The 22,780-nt window shown below is 36.6% G+C and overlaps 1 protein-coding gene and 1 non-coding gene across 7 annotated transcripts; both read left to right on the top strand.

Moving 5' to 3' along the window:
- Positions 1–242: 242 nt before the first annotated feature.
- On the top strand, positions 243–21,093 carry pusl1 (pseudouridine synthase like 1). Of its 6 annotated transcripts, none has more exons than XM_046875077.1 (9): positions 243–539; positions 624–681; positions 3,363–3,550; positions 8,467–8,619; positions 10,884–11,054; positions 19,915–19,969; positions 20,522–20,684; positions 20,770–20,827; positions 20,924–21,093. In XM_046875077.1, exons 1-8 carry the CDS (start codon positions 475–477, stop codon positions 20,799–20,801), a joined length of 885 nt encoding a protein of 294 aa, XP_046731033.1. In that variant the 5' UTR covers positions 243–474; the 3' UTR covers positions 20,802–20,827; positions 20,924–21,093. The 6 variants fall into 6 exon arrangements, 3 of the variants coding, with proteins under 3 accessions (XP_046731033.1, XP_046731034.1, XP_046731035.1); XM_046875078.1 differs by having other exon boundaries at positions 8,470–8,619; XR_006928679.1 differs by lacking the exon at positions 20,924–21,093 and having other exon boundaries at positions 19,915–19,946; positions 20,770–20,888.
- trnae-uuc lies at positions 4,256–4,327 on the top strand. Its single transcript has one exon. It is a non-coding gene; the product is annotated as a tRNA-Glu (tRNA).
- Positions 21,094–22,780: the final 1,687 nt, after the last annotated feature.

The raw sequence follows: 22,780 nt of genomic DNA on the forward strand, positions 1-22,780 counted from the left end.
TTCCATTAGCTGGGGTCCTGACAGAAGACGGGGTGAACACAATCAATATGCCTTTTTCGTTTCTTCGTTGCGTATTGTGTACCATCTTTAATTATACTAAAAACTGTAATTAAACGATATTTTGTTCTTAATCTGTGTCTTAACGAAATTGTTTTGTTTTTTTATTTAGATAAGAACAGTAAACACACATGTTTTTGTACAGGCACTGCATCGGGCGTCAAAATCTCAAACCCCGGAAGTGGTTTAAATTTATCCGCGCATGTGCCGCTCGTTCATCATAATCATCATCATCATCTCAATAAAAACCTCCTACAGTAGTGTTTAAACTGGTCTTGTAGCATCGTGGGGTCTTTCCTGGTGTCATTGTGTTAATCATGGAGTGTTTTTATTAAACTCGGTAGAAATGTCACTCATGTCCGTCATCGCTTTCGAGAAAGCTGATAACACTGAAGCCCATACAGTACACGAGCTGTCATGCAGCAGATCGCTCCAGTTACTCGCTATCTCATCTTCTTTCAGTACCTCGGAACCAAATACAGGTCTGACAGCTGATAATCTTCTCTAGGAGAGATGCATTGCTGTGTTAGAAATCATGTTTATGTGAGATTTGACTGTGATTACAGTGGGGTGATGAAGGCTCCAGCACATCAACCTCTGCAGGGAGTGCAGAATCATTTAGAGGTCAGTCTCAACGATTTTTATTTATATATATATATATATATATATATATATATATATATATATATATATATATATATATATGTGTGTGTATATATATATATATATATATATATATATATATATATATATATGTGTATATATATATATATATACAAAAACACAAGCAAGTATTTATCTCTTTAAATTGTAGTTATTATATTATTTAGATCATTTTTATTTCATTTTATTTAGATTAATATTAATATTTATATTTAATTTATATTTATTTAGATTAATATTTAATATATTTATATTATTATTATTATTATATTTCTTCTTCTTCATATTATTATTATTTTTATTATTGAAAACAATAATAACAGCAATAATAAAATAACTGTAAAAAAAGCACTACAATTCAAGGGTTACTCTTAAAATGGTCACAATATTTGTACCATAACATTTTTGGGATCTTAAAAGATGTTCATCAAAATGCTCAAGTTTTGTTTGTTAAATAACGTTTTTGTTCACAAGAAATGGGGAAAAAAAGGGCTAATTGCAGGCTGCTGTAGATAAGTATGTGCATAAGTGATTTCTAGAGGAAACAAATATTTTTACATTAAAAAAAAAAAAAAAAAAACTAGTTCAGTGCAATTTCTATTTCTAATTCAGTAAACATGCACAGGTCATGTACATCTATAACAAACGATATGCTTGTTTTTGAATGTCATTTCTCTTAATGTAGTTCTCTTCAAATGAAAACCATTAAGTGCATGAGATTACGGTGGGGGGTTAAGAACCATGCATTGGACTTAATTATAATATAAACAGTTTATTACAGTAGCTTAGGGCTGCCATTGTAATGAAGAGTTTATTACATCAGTGAACAGTTGATATCAACAATGATGGAACTCTAATAAATGGTAATTCGGGGTCACCCAGATGAGGATGGGTTGCCTTTTGAGTCTGTTTCCTCTCAAAGTTTCTTCCTCATAATATCTAAGGGAGTTTTTCCCAGTTTTTCACTGTTGCCTCTGACTTGCTCAATACAGATAAACATAACGTAACTAGTTTGTGATGCTACAATAAAATGTTTCTTTATTTAGATATAGTTGCTGTGTAGTAATTGTGTTACAAATTTGTTAACACAATTTTTGCCTGCCAATTCGCGATCATCCATCTCCTCATCAAAATTTATTTGAAGTGAGTAAATGTACATATTCATTTCTCTTTTAAATCATTTGTCAAGAAATAAGGACTTATTTTATTGTTGTGATCATTTTATAGATCATTTAGCAAAAGGCACATAATTATGTTTTCCCCAATTTCCAATTTTTTCCAAAGCAGCATCAGGGAGGTCTTTGTCAATTTCCTCTCATAATAACCTTGGTTAACTGCAAATCCATGAAGCCTGCTTTTCTGTGACTTGACAAATCCCATGCTTGTCACTCTGCATTAGACACACACTATCAGACATTTGTATAAACGTCTGACCATCTGCAGTCTCATTCATTAAAAAGCCATTACCCATAAACGCTAGTCTTTAGAAATGAGACACTATTTTCCCATCAGACACACATGCATCACTTTTCCCGCTGCTGAAGCCTTTGGCGACTTTGATGCGGTGTTTTAGAATTGCATATGACTCAGTGTTTTGCTAATCATGTTAAATCATTGTGGCATAGAAAGGTCAGAAAAATCCTTGTCGTCACCTCAAAGTGACTCTAAAATTTGCTTTAATAAAAATGCAGGAATGGGTATGCTGCTGAATGTGATGTGATGAACACTCTTCCTCACCAGAATGTACAGTATGGATCATATTAACAAACTCCACTGCTGAGATTTCTTTTTCTTTTAACCAAGCAGTTCAAAGTTTATAGTTCATTTTAAAGTGCTGTTCGGATGAGAGCACAGCATAAAGCAGTTATGTATTATGTGGTGGGAGAATTCAGCAGAAACACTAGCAGGCAGAGAATAATATATCACAATATGCTTAAAGCCAATGGTCCCCAACCCCCTGGGTCAGTTGGTACCGATCCGCACAGAAAGAATACATAACTTATATTATTTCCTTTTTATTTATTATCTGATTCTGAACGATGTGTTATTTTGGAAAATTACCGGATTTTCTCCTCCACATCTGTCTATGACTCACTCTTGATGCATGTCATGATGCCTCGGTCACACGTCTTACCTCCATCCGCTACCTTCTTAAAGGGGCTTCGGCCAGTAACACAATACATTACCGCTAAACTGAAACCCCCACGCTAGCAAAATAAACAAAAAAACAACACAGTGGATTCACGTTTATTATTATATTTAAAAAAATACCAGTTTTTATACCGGTCGTATTCCCCCACCCCCCCTAAAGGCTGGTCTGTGAAAATATTGTATGACATTTAACCGGTCCGTAAAAATATTTTGACATTAATCCGGTCCATGGCGCAAAAAAGTTTGGGGACCACTGTTAAAAGCAAAGTACAAGGTGTCCAGATGTTTAAATCCGGTTTAAACAGCACATTAAGATAAAAAGACATAAAAATGTCAGACATTTCCAATTTAAAGATACAAAGCAAAAGATTAACATCCCCGTTTTTGTCATATGCTTCTAATTATAGTGTCATACCATCAATATCTCAGAAACATGTACTGTGACTTAAACATGGCAGTTTTCTTACTTTGATGTTCTCTTTTCTTATTAGAACGCAGTGCGAAGGCTGAAGCCTGTAAATGAAGCGTCGGTGTTCATCTCCAGTCGAACAGACACGGGTGTGCATGCGCTCTGTAACTCTGCACATCTAGACATCCAGCGCAGAGGAGACAAACCTCCCTTTACAGAACAAGTCCTGACTGATGCCTTAAACTTCTTTTTAAAATCTGAGCCTATCAGGTAAGAAGCCCGGAGTGCTGCTGATTTTGTATTTCCCTTGTCAAATATAAATTAGGGTCACACTCTGCACAGCATTTGCAGTAGTGTAGTAGGTTTATATTAATAAACTCACTCTGAAATGTTCTGATTTCTCCATTATGGGGACTAATAGACATTCTAATTCATTGAAGGCTAAAAATAATCTTTTTTTTTTAATTTATTTTTTTTTTTTTTTAGGAAAAACATATTAATGTTAATGGAGGGATGGAGACGTGATGCTTTTTGTTTACCATTTATGGAAAGAGTCAGTGTCCGTGTTTTGTAACAGCAGGCTTTCCTACATGTTTGAGATTAGGATGAAGGACTTTGTGGTTCTAGAGGGCCATGACACACTGTGTATTATAAAGAGAAAGTGCGCGAATTTTATTATAACATGGGCTGTCAATCGATTTAAATATTTAATTGCGATTAATCGTACGATTGTCATGAGTTGACTCGTGATTAATCACACATTTTTATCTGTTCTCAATGTACCTTAAATTAATACGTTTCAAGTTTTTAATACTCCTAATCAACATGACCATGGACAAATATGGAAGCTTTATGTAAATGTATGTTTATTATTAGTAAAACCAAAATCAACATTGAGCATGAAGACAAAATATTCTTGTAAATGTTTTAAATTATGGTGTTTTAAATTAAGTAAATCATCAGGACAACAAAAGTTCCCTGGTGGTCTAGTGGTTAGGATGCAGTGCTTTCACCGCTGTGGCCCGGGTTCGATCCCCGGTCAGGGAACCAACCCCAGCCATTAGGGTTGCACAAGCCAATGCACTGTTAGTGCCGGTCCCAAGTCCGGATAAATGGGGAGGGTTGCGTTAGGAATCCAGCGTAAAAACATGTGCCAAATCAAACATGCGGATGATCCACTGTGGCGACCCCTGTTGGGAGAAGCCGAAAGAAAGTTTATCAGGACACCAAACTGAACTTTTGCTGTTTCCACACGGATGATTTTAATTGCCGGATGTGTGCATCATGGTGGAATTTGGTACTTGATTTGAGAATTGGCACATCAGTACAACAAATGTTAATGTTAATTTTGACAGCCATAATTATAACGTAAGTGATAACAGGAATTTACTTGTTTTTCAAGCACATGTTAAACTGTAAAGGGAGAAAAAAAGTATGCAATGGTGAGGAATAAGTTCTATGAGGTGCATAATACACTTGTAGATCCTTTTTTCCTGCAACAATATACATGTTGGCTTTAAAATCTTATTTTGAGACCCCTGTGATTGTAAGGAAAATAAGAAGTCGGGAAGCAGGCTTGTGAATATTAAACAGCTTTTTATCTTCCTTTTTTCCTTTTACAGTTTAGATCAGCCCTTGCCTCCTTGTCGTTGCTCATTGAAACACAGAACGTTAATTAGTGAACTACCTGATAGGTGCATCCCTACCGCTACACTTATAGTGCATATCAGTACTGCACCTGGGACACCATGTAACATATCAGTACTGCACTAAGGACACCATGTTTCATATCAGGACTGCATCTTGGACACCTGTACTTCGACCTTTTAGGAGCAGGTACTGAACAGTGTAGACCAATATGTTTAGGTTATGCAGTGTAAAGTTTAACATTCACACCTGATTTATTTATTTAACAAGCCTGATTTATTCATGAACTCAATCTGAGGCCTTTATTTATGAGCTCTTTGAAGAGGGGAAACACAAATCTCATTATGAATCTGGCCCTCCAGCACATGGTTTTGGCAGTAATAAGCGTTAGAGATTTTAATAAGCTTGTTACACAACATGAACGCTCTGCAATTGTAATTCATTGGGTTGGACTGGATATGTTTTTTCATATGGTTAGGTGTCCACATGCATTTTGTAGCTGATCCAGGATCATGGACTATTTTTGGATGGTTAGGATTATATATTTTTTTGTATATAATGTATATTGTGTGTGTGTGTGTGTGTGTGTGTGTGTGTGTGTGTGTGTGTGTGTGTGTGTGTGTGTGTGTGTGTGTGTATATATATATATATATATATATATATATATATATATATATATATATACATTTTTTTCATTAAATATTTTCTTTTTTTTATGTTTTATTTGCATTTAGGTGGTGAATGTTTAGTAACAATCCAGTCAGTATATATAAAAAGAGACAACATAGAAGTCTTGATGTCTGTAATGTTTGACTTTTAAAACATCTCTTAAATTTACACTGCATGTGCTTGCAAATGAACAGCATGACTCAGCAACTGAAATATGTTCAAACTGCTGTAATGACCATATTTCATCTCAGTGCTGCTTTCTTCTTTCTCACATCAGATTTTTCCGTCTCGTTTCCCCCTTCATACTCGGATGCCGTTCCTATCGTCTCTGCATCTCCTGAAAACATGCCTTTTGTCAAATAGTTAGATTAGTTAGGGGTGTTTATGTTTTGGCAAGCAAGTTGTGTCATGTAATGTGTTTTCTGCACTAAAAATATTTTGCATAGACTTGGGTCAGGATGTTGTTCAACATTTAGCATGGAAAGGATGAAGAAATGCGGTTCAGATGGTTAGGAATTGAACCTGGAATTGAATTTTGTGTGTGGGTTAGATACTTTTTACAGTTGCATATTTTACAAGTTTTACATTTTAATATAGGAAATGTTTTGCCTTACAAAATGGGTATTTCTACACTGGATCTGCTAGAAAAAAAGATTACTTAGCATTAGAGCAGGGATTGTTTGGGGATTTTGTTTTATTTATTTCATTTTGTTTTCTGGATTTACTTTTTGGATCGTTCATATTTGTAGATCGCTGGTTCTTTCACATCACAGCACTGTTTGAGAAGGTCAGTGACCTATAAGGTCAACATGAAAACTCAATGCAGGGTCTAAAGGAGCATTAAACTTCATTAATGCTTTGTGTTTGATTTCAGGTAGGCTTTAGGGATTATATTTCTGGAAAATACTGTGTTGTATTCTGTTTATAGATGGCATGGATCTGATTGAGGTACAGGATAAGGGAAGCTGGAGCAGTTACATTGTTAACCTTATTCTATGTCTGTGTAAATAATAAATATAATATTGTGTCCCATGTCAAATGATGTGCTGTATTATATCTAGAACCAGGTTTGAGAATTTTGACGTTTATTATGCAGTGAGGTTTTTTTGGGGTTTTTTTTTGTTTTTTTCTTTGTGTTTTGTGCAGCATCAATTATTGTATTTTCAGGCCCAAAGCACGTAGGAAAATGAATCATGCGTGAAACTCTTATCCCTGTATGATGCTTGATTTGCAGTTGAGTAGGTGTGTGTAGTCCATGTCAACAAGCCCTTTAAATCTGATCCCAATTTGCCTGGTTGCATTCAAACTCATTAATTTCAATTACCTCTCCTGAATAGAAGCCCAATAGCGGGTAATAATGTCAGCTTGTTGTGACCTCTTTATTCATGTTCAATGGGGTTTCTGGTGACGCGGTGATAGACACGAGAGTCCGCTTCAAAGGCCTCATGGGATTGTGTTGTATAAATGTTTAATGTAGACTAAATGCTATGTGTGTGCACAAGGAATCATATGACTGGATCTCGGGTCAACATTTAATGAATGGCAAAACTATTTTAACTGTGAGCGGGAGGGTGTTAATTTAATGTAATGTTATATATGCAATGTAAATGCTTTGCTTTGAGGAAGGTAATATCTTGTATTCTTTTAGAGTTTTTATATTATTTGGTAAATGTATCTAATTAAATAATGATCAATGGTAATTTTAGTTAAGGTTAAGGTTGATGTCACCATCTATTTATTATTGAGTCATTTATAATAATATTTATTAGCATGTTTGTCTTGGCCTGAAATCTCTAAAGACCTATAAATAGCTTGAATCTAATGACAGTTAATATATTTTTTAAATAAAACATGGTTTATGAGTGGAAAGTTCAGCAGCCGAAATCTCCATGCATCCATTAAACGGCTATTTTATTATTGTACAAATAATATTTGAACAGTGTTGTGTACACATAATATTTGAACATTGTGTTCATAAAAATAAATCTGTACTGAGAAAATCTGTGGAATTTCTTATGGCTAAAATGGACCTTGGTTGCAAATGTTATAAGTATCTCAGATGTAAACAGCATGCTGTAAATGAAAGGCAATAACATGAATATGTTTAACAAAAATAGGTTGGTGTGTTAAACAGGTGCATTTTATTCCTCTTAGACCACAGCAATTTACAAGTAAATACAATTTTTTAAATGTGTTTATGTGCATTGTGTTCGCATACATTTGACCATTTGTAGTTGTAGTTAAATGTTGTTAAGTAAAAAAAATAAACAAGTTCCTGTTGTCACTTATGGCATTTGGCAGAAAGCCTTATCCAGGGTGACTTACAATGATCTCATTTGTACACCTGAGCTGTTGAGTGTTAAGGGCTTTGCTCAAGGGCCCAGAGGCAGCAGCTTGATGGAGCTGTTATTTTGAAATCATAGCCTGCCTATCAGAAGTACATATACTCCACTTCAGTCCACTGAGCTGCCACTTCAATAACCACTGCTTCTGATTGACCAGGACTTCTGATCAGAATTCACAAGTTAAAATCCCAGCTCCACCAAGCTGCTCCCTCTGGGGCCCTTGAGAAAGGTCCTTATCCCTTAACTTCTCAGTTGATATAAATGAGATAAAGACTTTGATACCGATGTCTGCCAAATGGCATAAACGAAAATGTAATGAGATTCACTGACTCTGTAGAGTGTTAACCTAAAAATTGTCAATCAGGTCAAGAACAAATTTAAATGAATCTCCAAATATATTTTGATATCAACATTATTTCTTGCATGAGAGAAAAATTGGAACAGGATTAATGTGCAAAACATTTACCTTTCTTCAAATTGTACTTAGAAATGTTTTAATTAATGCTCACATTTTTTTATCTTAAGCAGAATCACAAGAGTCTGCAGTGTCCCGAATGACTTTCACGCCCGCTACCGTGCCTTATCAAGAACCTACGTCTACCGCTTGGCCACAGGAGTTCGCCGTCATACTGAACTGCCCATAACAGAGAAGGATTTGTGCTGGACGTTACAGGACACGTGAGTTCCACAGTACTTTTTAAAAAAATGTACTCGCTTGCCAAGGTGGAATTAAGTTGCTTTTAATTGACCCGTGTATTCACGGGAGTCGATGCAAATAAACATGCACAAATAAATTTATATTTATCATCAGAGTATCCGAAGATATTATTATTTGTCTTTTTTTTTTAGTTTATTCGAGAGCTCTGAGAGAGAGCAAGTGCACAGCAGACACTTTGCTGACACATGAATAGTAAACACATGAGAAACAGTGACTGATGCACAAAGAAAAGATGAGTGAGTTTATGTGGATGTGAAAACCTGAGACATGCCTCTGTGACTAAACTGCATGTTTCTAGAGATATAATGATGAAAATGATAATAATGACCTTGAAGTCTGTATAATACAGTTTGTATATATGTATAAATTATACACATTTAATATAAACTATAATATATATTATAAATTGTGTGTGTGTGTGTGTATTATACACAATTACCCTCAATTATATAGCAAAGGAAAGCAGTGGAAATAAAGCAGATGTTGAGTCTGATGGGTAAAAGACTTGGCATGGTGTCTTGAATTTTAGGCTGCTGCCTGAACATCTTTTTTTTCTAACATCTTGTTCGCTCTTTCAATTTTTTTGGATTAAGTAGGGCAGCATAAGCTGCAGGCTATGGTGACGCAAAACAACACCCACACAAATGTCTGTCTCTCTTTCTCTCTCTCTTTCTGTCTCAGTCTCCCACACATGCACACACGCTATTTTAACATGCATGCATTCCTCTCTTTTTTTATTAGCAATCATCCATGATTCCAAACAACTATTTTACTTTTATCTCTTTCTTTTGACTTTCCTCATCTGACTTGACTGACTTTAAAACTTTAAATAGTTCTTTTTCTATCCCAAAAAAACATCCCAGGGATACAAGATATGAGCAAAATATAACAGCATGATTCACACAGACATTTCAGACTTCAGTCTTTCAACAAACGTTGAGAAATGCGTTAAAACTTATTGTGATTTTTTTTTTTATCGCAACAACGAACACTGTACAAACCAGGGCTGTTTAATGGGACTGTTATTAGATGTAGAATTGTTGTGGCAAAACCAGTAGACTGTGTGTCATAATCTAATTAGATACATTGTTACTTTGTTTTTAATATTTTGTTTTAAAATTAAAAGAACCAGTGCCACAGATGCATCATTCATGCAGAGAGATTTTTACACATCTGGGTGCATCAGTCATTCATCTTAAAATTCATATGTTTTAAAACTTGCCTTTGTCAATATAGTGCAAGTTTCAATATAGCTAAGTATTGGGACACCTGACTTTTCCAGCCATATGTGGTTCTTCTCTTCAAAATGTTAGCACAAAGTTGGAGGCAGACAATTGTATAGAATGTCTTTGGAGGTGGTAGCATTACCAGAACAACTTTGGAATGAATTGGAACTCTGACTGCACCACAGTCCTCCTCACACTACATCAGTACCTGGTATTACTGATGCCCTTGTAGCTGAATGAGCACAAATCTAGTAGAACAGCTTAATAAAATATGGTGTTTATCATTCCAGCAAATGAGGACTTTAAATATGGAATGGCATGCTCAAAAAGCACATGAAACTTATGGTCATGTGTCCTTAAACTTTCGTTTGTATTGTGTATATTTACGTCCTTGTACATTTAAATATTATAATATTATAATAAGTGTAATCCTGTATGGAACACGAGTCCATAGCAGGCATCCCACATAAGCGCACATTCCCAAACTCATTCACACCTAGTAAAGATTTTACAGTCCACTTTTGGGTAATCAGTTCAAAAAGGGTCAGAAACCATACTATATGAATAAATGTGAATAAGAAACTAAAACCAAACGTTTATTATTAACCCTTTTCCCAAAAGGACATAAATATAACTATTCACATTTGTTTGTTAGAATTGTGCTTATTAATTGAGGCAGTGTTTTATATATTATAAGCATAATATATTCATTTAAGTCAATAACGTGAGACGACATGTTTCCATAAAACAGGTGTTTTATTTCTTACATCACATCAGTTTACCAACAATTATATTGTAATAATGCACAGAAAAAAATCATACATTTTTATCCATTTGTAGTTTAATTTAATGTTAAGTTCCACAACTTTAATCTTCCTTTAATCAGCAGCAAAAAGCAGCTGTTTCCTCACCAGTGCTGTTCCTAATTATCTTATCAACATATTCAAATATACATATTAAAAGTTTTTTAATTATATTTGTGTATAATTAATATGCAGGGAGCTCAATGTCGATGCCATGCGAGAGGCTGGAGCCATGTTACAGGGCACCCACGATTTCAGCACCTTTCGTGCACTCAGCTCAGACGCTCCATTCAAGAACCCAGTAAAGACCATGGAGCTGGTGCAGGTGCAGCTAGGCCTCTCCTTCAGCCAGCGCCACTTCCACAGGTACACTTCCACATCTCCACCGAGTCCCATCCTGGGCATTCTATGTAATCTAGACACCCAATTTGCCTCCACCAACTAGGAGCGCACGGATATGTTTGAAAACAATGATAGACGTTTCTATTCAGTAAATGGAAAAGTTAATATATTCTTAATAGAATTATTTTATATGTGAGGTAACTGTAAAACAGCTTATAGGATTTTGTGGGGGCATGCATGGAATAAATTCACATGGAATGAGAAATGGATTTCTGCTAACTGTTCATCTCATCCATACAGTTTTAGATAACTTTGAGAATAGAAATGGGGAAACCAGCAGATCAATAAAAACATGGCACCAGACCATGGGAAAGTGAATACTTTTTAAATATAAGGGATTTTAAAGCATATTTCAAGAATTTTTGCTTCACTTAGTCATGAAGAATAAAAACTACACTGTGTCCACTATAAATCATTTGTTCTACCATTATAATACACCTTCAGATTTTAGATAATGATAGATATGGTGCGAACAGTGCCTAAAGCTACCTTGCTTTTCACAACGTCTCAAAAATTCTTTATTGGATATTTGTTATATTTGTGGAACCTTAACTATTGGATTACTACATTCACATCTTTGCTGTTTTGTTTTACTGGTGCTTGTGTTGAGTATATCGATGGGTAATAAAAGCATGAATCATTATTTGAAATTGTGGATTTTTTTTAATCAATACACAAACGATCCTAATAAGTTTGTAGTTTTTTGTTAAAAAATTTTATAAATTAAGAAATGTAAAAAATTTACTAATGATGTGATCATCAAATTCACATATAGAATCTGATATATGTAGGTTAGATGTCAATCAGCAGGAGTTTCTTTTAAATATTCTCTGCTAAATAGACTCGAACAAAATCTTTTGACACAAACTGTGAGACAGGATTCTGTGTCTGTGATATTTATACACCAGGCTTTAGTGCATTCATGAGCCTAATATAATATTCACTATCGCGGTTCAAAATGATCTCCTTCAGTCAACACTGAGCTTTTATTTCCTGTTCATACTGCATAATAATGTGCAGGTTGAGGTAGCGAGGGCGAGCGGTTGGTGATGGTGACATTTCGGGAGTAGGAGTTGCAAAATATGAGGTTGCATTTGAGCACCGTTGCTAGGCAACAGGTATTGGGCAGGTCTGATTTTGGATGCAGGCGTGACTCTCAGTGCGAGCGGAGGCAACACGCTGCTTTGAAGGCAGGCAGTAAAGCCTGCCATCGCATCAGTGTGCCTCAGGGTATTAAAGGGAATCTTTCACTGAAGTTTTAGTGTTGATTTATTTATTATTTAAAATATTGAATAAATTCATAACACTTTAACGCTTTTATGGTTAGAATCATCATGTCCGAAAATGCCCTGTCTTCAAAGATCTGATTTACCACAGCACTGTTGAAGTCTCAATTCTGATCCATCAGAAAGTAGTCAGGTACTAGTGTTAATTATTTTTATTTTCCAAAGTTTCCATAATAGCAAAGTTAACAGGGACTTGTATGGTGAATGTCCACAGCATCTTAGACTAATAAAATCAGATTTTTTTTTAGTCAGGAAATTTTATTTTTTTAGTATTAAAAACAGACAGAATAATAGTTTTGGAATTGTAATTTGGTTTAATATTCTGTGCAGGTGTTCTGGCGATGATTTGATGACAGAAGATAAACCCCCCAAAAAAAGGTTCTCATCTGTCAGCCCTGATGGCTCAATGGGTTAAGGCTTGGGTTAAGACTTGCTGACCTTCTGGCAAAGGCCCAGCCCTTGAAGTTGCTGGTTCAAATCCAGCTCTACCTCACACTGAGTGAGTTGTGTGGAGAGGATGGATGGATGGATGGATGGAAGGGAGGTTGGAGTTGAAGGTGGGGTGTGGAGAAAGGAATACTTAGAAGTCCAAAAAAAAAAAAAGATTATTTAGAAAATAAGGATGTCTTTCCAGCTCCTCCTCCTTGTCAATCTCCTGTGGTGTTTTTCCCCACCTATTATTTCCTCTTTGAGTGGCTGCTGTTCGGTGCCATCAGCCATTCTTATCCTTCCTCACAACTTGTGCAAGCCACACTTTCTGACACCTTCAGCCAATCTTAGGGCAGATGTTTCTGAATTTACTTTGGCTGTTGAGACCTGGCTGGGGTTTTGACCTTTAGGTCAGAGTCACTGACACCTTCAGCCATTTTGCACCTGCTATATCACTATTTCTCTTTACGCCCTCCGATACTTTCAGTGATGCCCAATTGTCCAGACAACCATTTCTGTTTCAACTCACGGTTTCTGATACCTTTGCCCATTTTGCACCTGCTATATCACCATTTCTCTTTACGCCCTCCGATACCGTCAGTAATGCCCAATCGTCCATTAAACCATTTCTGTTTCACCCTCCGATACCGTTGGCCATGGTTGTAGTTCGAACCAACAACCTCTCAATCCAGAGGCAACGCTCATCCTCTTAAGCCACAGAATCTCACACTTACACCCTCTTTTAAAGACTTTTTCTATTTTTTTCTTAAACTATAATAACAAATGACAACTTAAGGTTGGTTTCAAACCAGGGCTGTTATGTATGAGAGACTGAAGCTCTAACCGCTGTGCTATCAGTGATGTTGTGTTTGTTTGTTTGTTGGACTTTTGTCTTTAAAAAAAAGCTCATGCACAATAACACAAAAAAAAACTCCAAAGCTCAGACTCAGACCAGGGATGTTATACATGAGAGACTATGATGCTATCCACTACACCACCAAATACATAGCGTATTAGTGCTTATTGGACTTTTGTCTTTATGAACAGCTCATGGTTCCAGCTACCCAAAAGAATAACAAATAAAAGTTAAAGCTCAGATTCAAACCAGAGATGTCAGATATGAGAAACCACAATGCTAACCGCTACACCACAGAATGACTATAACTACATTTGCTTTTTGGATTTTTGTCTTAATAAATGGATCACATGCACTGATAATGAGTTACTGCCAGTTACAAAAGAACTGCCATCCCCTGTATGAACTGTATGATATAAAACCTGCTCAATATGTTCAAAGTATCTTTGGCCTTAATCCACTCAGCCAAATGCTCTGACATCTGTCTGTAGGGGTTTATTTCATTTTACTATTTCCCCAGCAGAGAGAGACTATTGCTGGGGAAAGATAATTACAGAATTAATTATATCACCTGATACAGGAATAAAAACATGACTTCCAAAAAAAATGCACTGGCCTTAATTTACTGAGCAACAGCTTTTAAAAAGGATTTTTTATTAATTTGACAGAACCTGCTTTGGGATTTAACATTAAGTATGCATAAGACAGGACTTGAACTTGAGCACAGCAATAGAACAGACACATGCACACACTCAACCCACTATACTACCAAGAATTTTGAAGACGCAGCCTTTTATAAAGGATCTAATCCTACATTTGGGACTCATCCCTTTCTTGGCACTCAGGACAAACATTTTAGGGTGTGGGTTTAAACCAGGGAGTTCAAACACCTGAAGCCATGGGTTACTTAACAAGATACCTATGCTGACGTTTGTTGCTTATCCTCAGGGTGTGGTTCTGACAATACCAAGTTATGTGTATGCACATAACTTATTATTTGGTGTTATTTGGTGTTTTCACTGACAGATTCGTTGGCCTATAATTGAGTATTCATAATGATAAGTTTGTCCTGTTTGGTCTGAAAATCTCAGTATTAATTAAAAAACTTTTGCAGGAAGAGAAAAGTATCACAAAACCCAAAATGTTTCACATGAAGGGAACTTAAATTTTAGATGTTGGTGTTGATTCACTTCTGTATACTTTTTAACTACAAACACAGCATAAATTCTTCAGATATTATACAGGAAAATATTTTTTTTTACAGTTTTTGACCACGAGGGGGCGCAGTCAGTGGCTACGTCCAAGGCATTATCCTGAAAACCCTCATAAATTATGGTGAAGACTCCAAATGCTTTGTAGGTGAAGCTATACATTTTGTGCATGTTGTAACTTTTGACCAGTAGGTGGCACTGTCACAAAAACTGTGGCGTAGCTTTAGGACATGCTTACCAAGTTGTGTGCTGACAAAAAGCCTGACATCCTGTTTTTTTTTTGTTTTTGTTTTTTTTTGGCAGATTGGCTGTCGGATTCTTTGTTCCATTGTGGGCAAACAGGGTTTTTTGTTTTGAAACTCTTGATAACTTTTGTCCTGCTTGGTCTGTAGATGATGTGGTGGTGATGGATGTTTGCAACAAATCCAACATAATTATCATGAAAGTGAATCTGAATTTCAGATGCTGAGTATTCATGACAGAAAACTGTATACATTTAAAATCCTCAAACGCGGTAAAGAAAAAGTAATAGTTGTTAGAGTTCTTAGCCACAAGGGGGTGCAATCCCAGCGGTTCTTGTTTTCATACAAGGCATGGTCCTGAGAACACATCAGTTATGGTGAAGAAACATTTTGTAAGAGGGGCGATACATTTTGTTCATGTTGTTATAACTTTTGACCAGTAGGTGGCACTGTCACAAAGTAGTTACTGAGAAATAACCTCACATCCTGTTTGTGGCAGCTTTGCTGTCGGATTCTTTGGACCATTGCAGAACTGGGTACATAACACGTCGTAAAAAAATAAAATAAATACAATTCAAAAAATAAGTTGGTACAGTTCTTAACCACAAGGGGGGGATTCAACATTCGACATGCGTCTGAAAACACTCATCAAATATGGTGAACTGGCAACGATTTGAAGGTGGAGAAATGCATTTTGGGCATAGTTATAACTTTGACCAGTAGGTGGCACTGTCACAGAAACTGTGGCGTAGCTTTAGGTCATTGACATGCTTACCAAGTTGTGTGCTGACAAATAGCCGGACATCCTGGGTTGCTTTTTTTTTTTTTATGCAGATTGGTTTTCAGACTCTTTGTGAGCAAAAGGTTTGGAGATTTTGAAACTCTTAATAACTTTTGTCCTGCTTGGTCTGTAGATGATGTGGTGGTGATTGAATTTTGTGACAAAATCCAACATAATTAACAAGCATGGCTGGTTTACATCCAAGGCATGGTCCTGAAAACACTTATCGGTTATGGTGAAGAAACGTTTTGTAAGAGGGGCTATACATTTTGTTCACGTTGTTGTAACTTTTGACCAGTAGGTGGCACTATCACAAAGTAGTTGCTGAGAAATAACCTCACATCCTTTTTGTGGCAGCTTTGCTGTCAGTTTCTTTTGACCATTACAGGCAAACTGTTTGGCGTGTTCTAAACTTATTTGATAATTTTTGTCCTGCTTGGTCTGTAGATGATGTGTCCTGAATTTCAGACGTTCGTAAACATTTACTCAGTATTGCAGAACTGGGTACATAAGACATCGTAAAAACGAAAACATCGTTAAAAAAAAAAAGTTGTTACAGTTCTTACTCACAAGGGGGGTTTAACATTCAACATGAGTCTGAAAACACTCATCAAATATGGTTATTTGGGAATGATTTGAAGATGAAGAAATGCATTTTGGGCATAGTTATAACTTTGACCAGTAGGTGGCACTGTCACAGAAACTGAGGTGTAGCTTTAGGTCATGTACATGTTACCAAGTTGTGTGCTGACAAATAGCCTGACATCCTGGGTTTTTTTTTTTGGCAGATTGTCTGTCAGATTTTTTGTTCCATTGTGGGCAAACGGTTTGGAGGTTTTGAAACTCTTGATAACTTTTGTCCTGCTTGGTCTGTAGATGATGTGGTGGTGATTGAAGTTTGCAACAAAATCCAACATAATTAACAAGCATGTCTGGTTTACATCCAAGGCATGGTCCTGAAAACACTTATCAGTTATGGTGAAGAAACGTTTTGTAAGAAGGGCTATACATTTTCTTCACGTTGTTGTAACTTTTGACCTGTAGGTGGCACTATCACAAAGTAGTTGCTGAGAAATAACCTTACATCCTTTTTGTGGAAGCTTTGCTGTCGGTTGCTTTGGACCATTACGGGCAAACTGTTTGGAGTGTTCGAAACTTATTTGATAATTTTTGTCCTGCTTGGTCTGTAGATGATGTGTCCTGAATTTCAGAAGTTCGTGAACATTCACTCAGTATTGCAGGACTGGGTACATAACACGTTGTAAAAAACGTCGTAAAAAATTAAATTAAATGTTGTTACTGTTCTTAACCACAAGGGGGGGGGGGGTTCAACATTCGACATGCGTCTGAAAACACTCATCAAATATGGTGATTTGGCAACGCTTTGAAGGTGGAGAAATGCATTTTGAGCATAGTTATAACTTTGACCTGTAGGTGGCACTGTCACAAAAAGGTGAAGATGCTGCATCAGCATGCAGTCTGTGCAGAGATACAGCATCATGATTGCATTTCTTTTCTTTTTAAAAAATAAAAAATAAAAAGCACACTGTATCAAATTTTATCCAAGTGACTTTATTTCAGCTTTAATAAACCTGTAGTGCCAAATAAAATAAATTAATTACATTTCTTCCAACAAAGATAAACATGGTCTACCTTTTAGGTCATGGAGGTCATGCAGGTGCTTTCTCATGTGTGACTTTCTAAAGGAGCCCAGCACGATGCTGAGGCCATCTGCTTGATTTAATACTCCAACAAGGCATGAGCACATTAGCTAATAGTGATCACGGAAACATAAATATTCATTTAGCCCTGAGCACATTTAAAAGTGATATTTAAAATTATGTATTAATTATTGATGTTAAAAGAATTTGCTATTAATGTAAAGTTCAATGTAAATTTAGAATTTCAGTATTTCAATTATATTTGTATAGCACTTTTAACAATGGGCACTGTCTCAATATAAATTTTACTATTATAAATGTGTCCCTATAAATGTATCCCTATCAGCAAGCCAGTGGTGACAGTGGTAAGATAAAACAACCTGCAATGGTTATGAGGAAAAAACCTTGTGAAGAATTAGACTCAAATGGGTGACACTAAATTTCCATTCATTATACTTCCATCATTGCTGAGGTCATCAACTGTTCACTGATGGAGACTTGGGTGCAAATGTTTTACATGGCAATTGTATGTGGTCTGTGTGATTGCGATGGTGGTCTGTAGGATGGTTTTGGAGGTGAAGAAGAAGAAGGGCTGAAAAAAGAACAAGATGGTGGAAACTGAAGGAAGACTGTAGTGTAAAATTCAGGGAAGAGGTCAGACAGGGGCTTCGGTGGTGGTGAAGAGGTGTTGGATGATTGGGCAACTACTGCAGAAGTGATGAGGGAGATAGCTAGAAAAGTACTTGGTGTGGTACATCTGGAAAGAGAAAGGAAGACAAAGAGATGTAGTGGTGGAATGAGGGCCTGCAGGAAAGCATAAGAAGAGGTTGGCAAAACAGAATTGGGATTGACAGAATGATGAGAAAAGTAGGCGGGAGTACAAGGAGATGCAGCAGCAGATGACATGCTGGTAGAAGCATGAAGATGTTAAGGAGAGAAGGCAGTGGAGTTTTTGACCAAATTGTTCAACAAAATTTTGGAAGGTGAGAAGATGCCTGAGGAATGGAGATGGAGTCTGCTGGTAGATGTGTAGACCTGCAGTAACTACAGGGGAATAAAGTTGCTCAGAGTAGTGAAAGCCAGGCTGAGAGAAGAGACGCATTATTTGCTTTGAGAATGTTGATGGAGAAGCATAGAGAAGGTCAGAAGGAGTTGCATTGTGTGTTTGTGGATTTAGAGAAAGCGTTTGACAGGGTGCCAAGAGAGGAGTTGTAGTATTGTATGAGGAAGTCAGGTGTGTCAGAGAAGTATCTGAGGGTGGTGCAGCACATGTATAAGGACAGTGTGACAGCAGTGAAGTGTGCAGTAAGAACGACAGACTGGTTCAAGGTGGAGGTGGAATTGCATCAAGGATCGGTTCTGAGCCCTTTCATGTTTGCAGTGGTGATGGACAGAGTGAAAGGGAAAGTTTATAGGACAGTGGTGAGACTTGCGATGTTGTATGGTTTGGAGACAGTGGCATTGAGTAAAAGACAGGAGGTGGAGCTGAAAGGTAGCAGAGCTGAAGATGTTGAGATTTTCATTGGGAGTGACGACGATGGACGGAGTTTATTAGAGGAACAGTGTATGTAGGACATTTTGAAGACAAAGTAAGAGAGGCCCGATTGAAATGGTTTGGACATGTGCAGAAGAGGGACATGGAGTATATCAGTAGGAGAATGCTGAGGATGGAGCCACCAGGAAGCAGGAAAAGAGGAAGACCAAGGAGGAGGTTTATAGATGTGGTGAAGGAAGACATGCAGGTAGTTGGTTTGAAAGAGGCAGATGTAGAGGATGAATTAGTATGGAGACGGATGATCCGCTGTGGCGTCTCCTAATGGGAGCAGCCAAAAGAAGAAAACTCTTGAGAAAAAACTTGAGTCAGCTCTGCCCTTGAATATGAAATGATGCCTCATATATCAAATCATTTTTTTTTTGTCAAGTTTAACTTTTGAATGGAATGTTTTACTGCCTAAAAGGATCAGTTAGAGATCAGTGTATAGGGAGATTATCGGGTTATGGCACAGTTGGTTACTTTGCTAGTTGAAGTGCTGTGATGTGACCTCATACTGCGTAATTAATTTGCATTGGCATTTGCATTTGACCAGGTTTTACTGCACATGCAGTCAGTCGACCAAGGTTGCATCTGTAGTTTTGTATTCAAGCTGAAGGGTAAATGTTGCTGAATGGTAAAAGAGGCTTATAGCATTATATAACGTAGGGAGCAAAAATAGATAAAAATTTATTTTTAGTTTTAAGTTATGGAGAGATTTATACAAATGACTGACTTATTTTTCTCATGTTTATGGAAGGCAATTATACTTCTGAGGTTTATAGATCATTCTGTGACTTTTATTTGCTTTTGTTTTATGTTCGCAGAGACGTCCAATTCTGGGAGCTCACGTTTAAAAGTAGGTCCTTTTTATACAAACAAGTGAGTATTGCTCTTGTTTCAGTAAAGCAAAAGTGTATGCTGTGTGCCCCCTTGTGTTCAAAATTAGAAACTGCAACAATCTGATTCACAATATATGAAGAAGGAATTAAAGCACAACCAACCCCTGGTCTCTGCACATCACGCACTTTTTAGTCCATTTAGTTAGTTCCATACAGAAAGAAATTAATGATGTGAGTTCTGAGTGTTGATATTTTAGCACAAAAAATGGTTGCCTCCTCCAATAATATATGACCAAATTATGGCCACAGCTTTTATTTATTAAATGTGTTCTTGCAGGAGCCACAAAAGCCTAATAATATTAAAAAACTAAAAATATTGATTGAAGGAGAAGTAAACCAAGATTCATCTCTGACCTTACAGGAAATGACTCGGTGCTGTTATTCTCTACAACAAAACTTCACTATCTATTGGGAAGCTGCCTACATTTTCAAATCACTGATTTGAGAGAGTATAATGCATTTATATATCACTGTACAACATTCTGAAGTGAAATCTATGAAAGTTAATCAGAGATTATTTCCATCGGCTCAGGTGCGGAGGATGGTGGGGGCGCTGGTTGCAGTTGGCCAGGGTAAGCTCTCTGTCAGACAGGTTCAAGATCTGTTAGACACCAGGGACTCCTTGGTCTACCCTCAAAACATGGCAGCTCCACCCTACGGCCTCTTCCTGATAAATGTGGAGTATAAGGATTTGGGTAAAGGCTCCACCTTTCTTCCTGTAGATTTTCATTTCATCACAAGTTAAAATCCTAAGCATTGCTTTTGAATGTGTCTGTACAGATCTGAAGTCCTACAGAGGGGATGATGACTGAATATCAAGGAGAAAGCAGCATACATGGTAACATGTATAAATATGTGTAAAAAGTAAATACATTTTCTATTAAACATGTATGGAAGAAGCCTTTAGTGTGTTTTGTATGTTTTTTTGCCACAGGGAAGACAAGAAAGGTGGCTGGGGCAAAAGGAAAGTTACAAAAGGACAGTTAAGGAGCAACCGATTATATTGTACTTTACTACACTATTATGTCGGTGGTTATACATTCCACAGCATTATACATCACGAGGCCTGTGTAATACTGAGAAATAAAAAAAAATAGTGAGCAATTCATTGGAGGGTTAAAGGAGAGTAGGGATCAGTGTAACACTATTACCAACTGTAGAGTGAGGAACTGCTTGCCTGCAATGACAATCGCAGAAACGTACAATATGTAATATAACGTATATATGATTAAATAATTATACACCACAAATGTAAGCGGATACATGTTGTGACGTATTCTTTAATGTATTAATAGATAGATAGATAGATAGATAGATAGATAGATAGATAGATAGATAGATAGATAGATAGAGATTATACATATGAGATCGCTTAGGAATAATTTCTCAAGTTTTATTCTACCATTATAATACCATTCAGACACGTTATCACCACACACACTATTCGGCATGTCACTGTATTTCTAGGACAAGAAGGATTCAGAACACACAGCAGCCTCACATACTAGAATAGTCTATAATACGTTCGGAAAAATCCAGTCACACGTACATCATGTGTCTTATAAAAGTCAGTGTTGCATATTGTTTGTGTCATCCTTGGGGACGTGAAGACACCACATTCGTTTAAAGCGATATATATATTTTATTTTTATTTTATTCGAGAGAGAAAAGCATTCGAGTGTCACCACGCAGCATCCTGAATAGTTATAAACGTTCGAGGGAAGGGAGAGGCCACGTCAGGAAATGTTTTGAGCTGAATATGAGCACCTCGGCACACAGAATCCGTTTTTATTTCAGTTCCGAATCCATTTGCATGCTATGCAGCTTGTGTAAACACGAACCTAATCAAGATGGACATGAAAAATTTTAAAACCCTGATGTCAAGCAGGAATGTTTTGGTTTTTTTGCATGAAGCCTTTTTTCCTAATGAAAGCTTATACTCATTAAGTAAAAAAAAAAAAAACAATGATTTATATAACGCTTTTTTGCTTCCACGGACAACAAAATCGAGCTCACAAAAAAAAAAAATAAATAAAGGAAAACTTCACTGAGAGAGAAAGGATGAGGAAAATACAAAAGAATGCCAGTACTGTAGAATTTAGCAATACTTAAGCGAAAAGAAAAAAAAAAAAAACTCTTTTACCTTTATAAAGTTTTTTTTTTATTATTCTTTTTGCCTGTCAGTAGTGTTGGCACCTCAGCTAAGGCTCTGTTTGATGAATGACTAACTGGGGGGGGGGGGGGGGGGAACAAAACAAAATGAACTTTGACTATTGTAAAGCGAACATTTCACAGTCAGTTGCATATTGACTTGTTAATTAAAGCACTTCATGTAAATGAATAAAAGATGCAGTCTTTTGTGTTAATTGTGATACAAAATGTATCAGACTATAACAATTTGCTAGAATGACTACCCTGAAATAGGACAGAGGATGTGTTCATGGGTCAAAAGCACGCCGGACAAAAGCTCCACCACAGCACCTTTATCACCACAAGTTGCCCCTTCCTTCCTGTTCTGAATGGACTTACTGAGAATGTCACTCTTTGTACTTCTTAATTAAAAACCAATATTGCTTTATATGTACAATCTTTGTGTGATGCCACTTAAAATTTTACATTTAGGGTGTACGGGTGTACAAATCTGTACAGCCACCAGACTTCGGCTAATCAAAACCTTGAATTTATATAGCTGTGATTTTTGGCATCATTTTTGTTTAAAGTGATTAAAGCCAATAATAGCTACCATTACCATCACCACTGATGTTCTTTGAGGTTCTAAACCAAACACCAA

This window comes from Silurus meridionalis, chromosome 19 (genome assembly GCF_014805685.1).
Source record: "Silurus meridionalis isolate SWU-2019-XX chromosome 19, ASM1480568v1, whole genome shotgun sequence".
In the NCBI taxonomy this organism is placed as follows: domain Eukaryota; kingdom Metazoa; phylum Chordata; class Actinopteri; order Siluriformes; family Siluridae; genus Silurus; species Silurus meridionalis.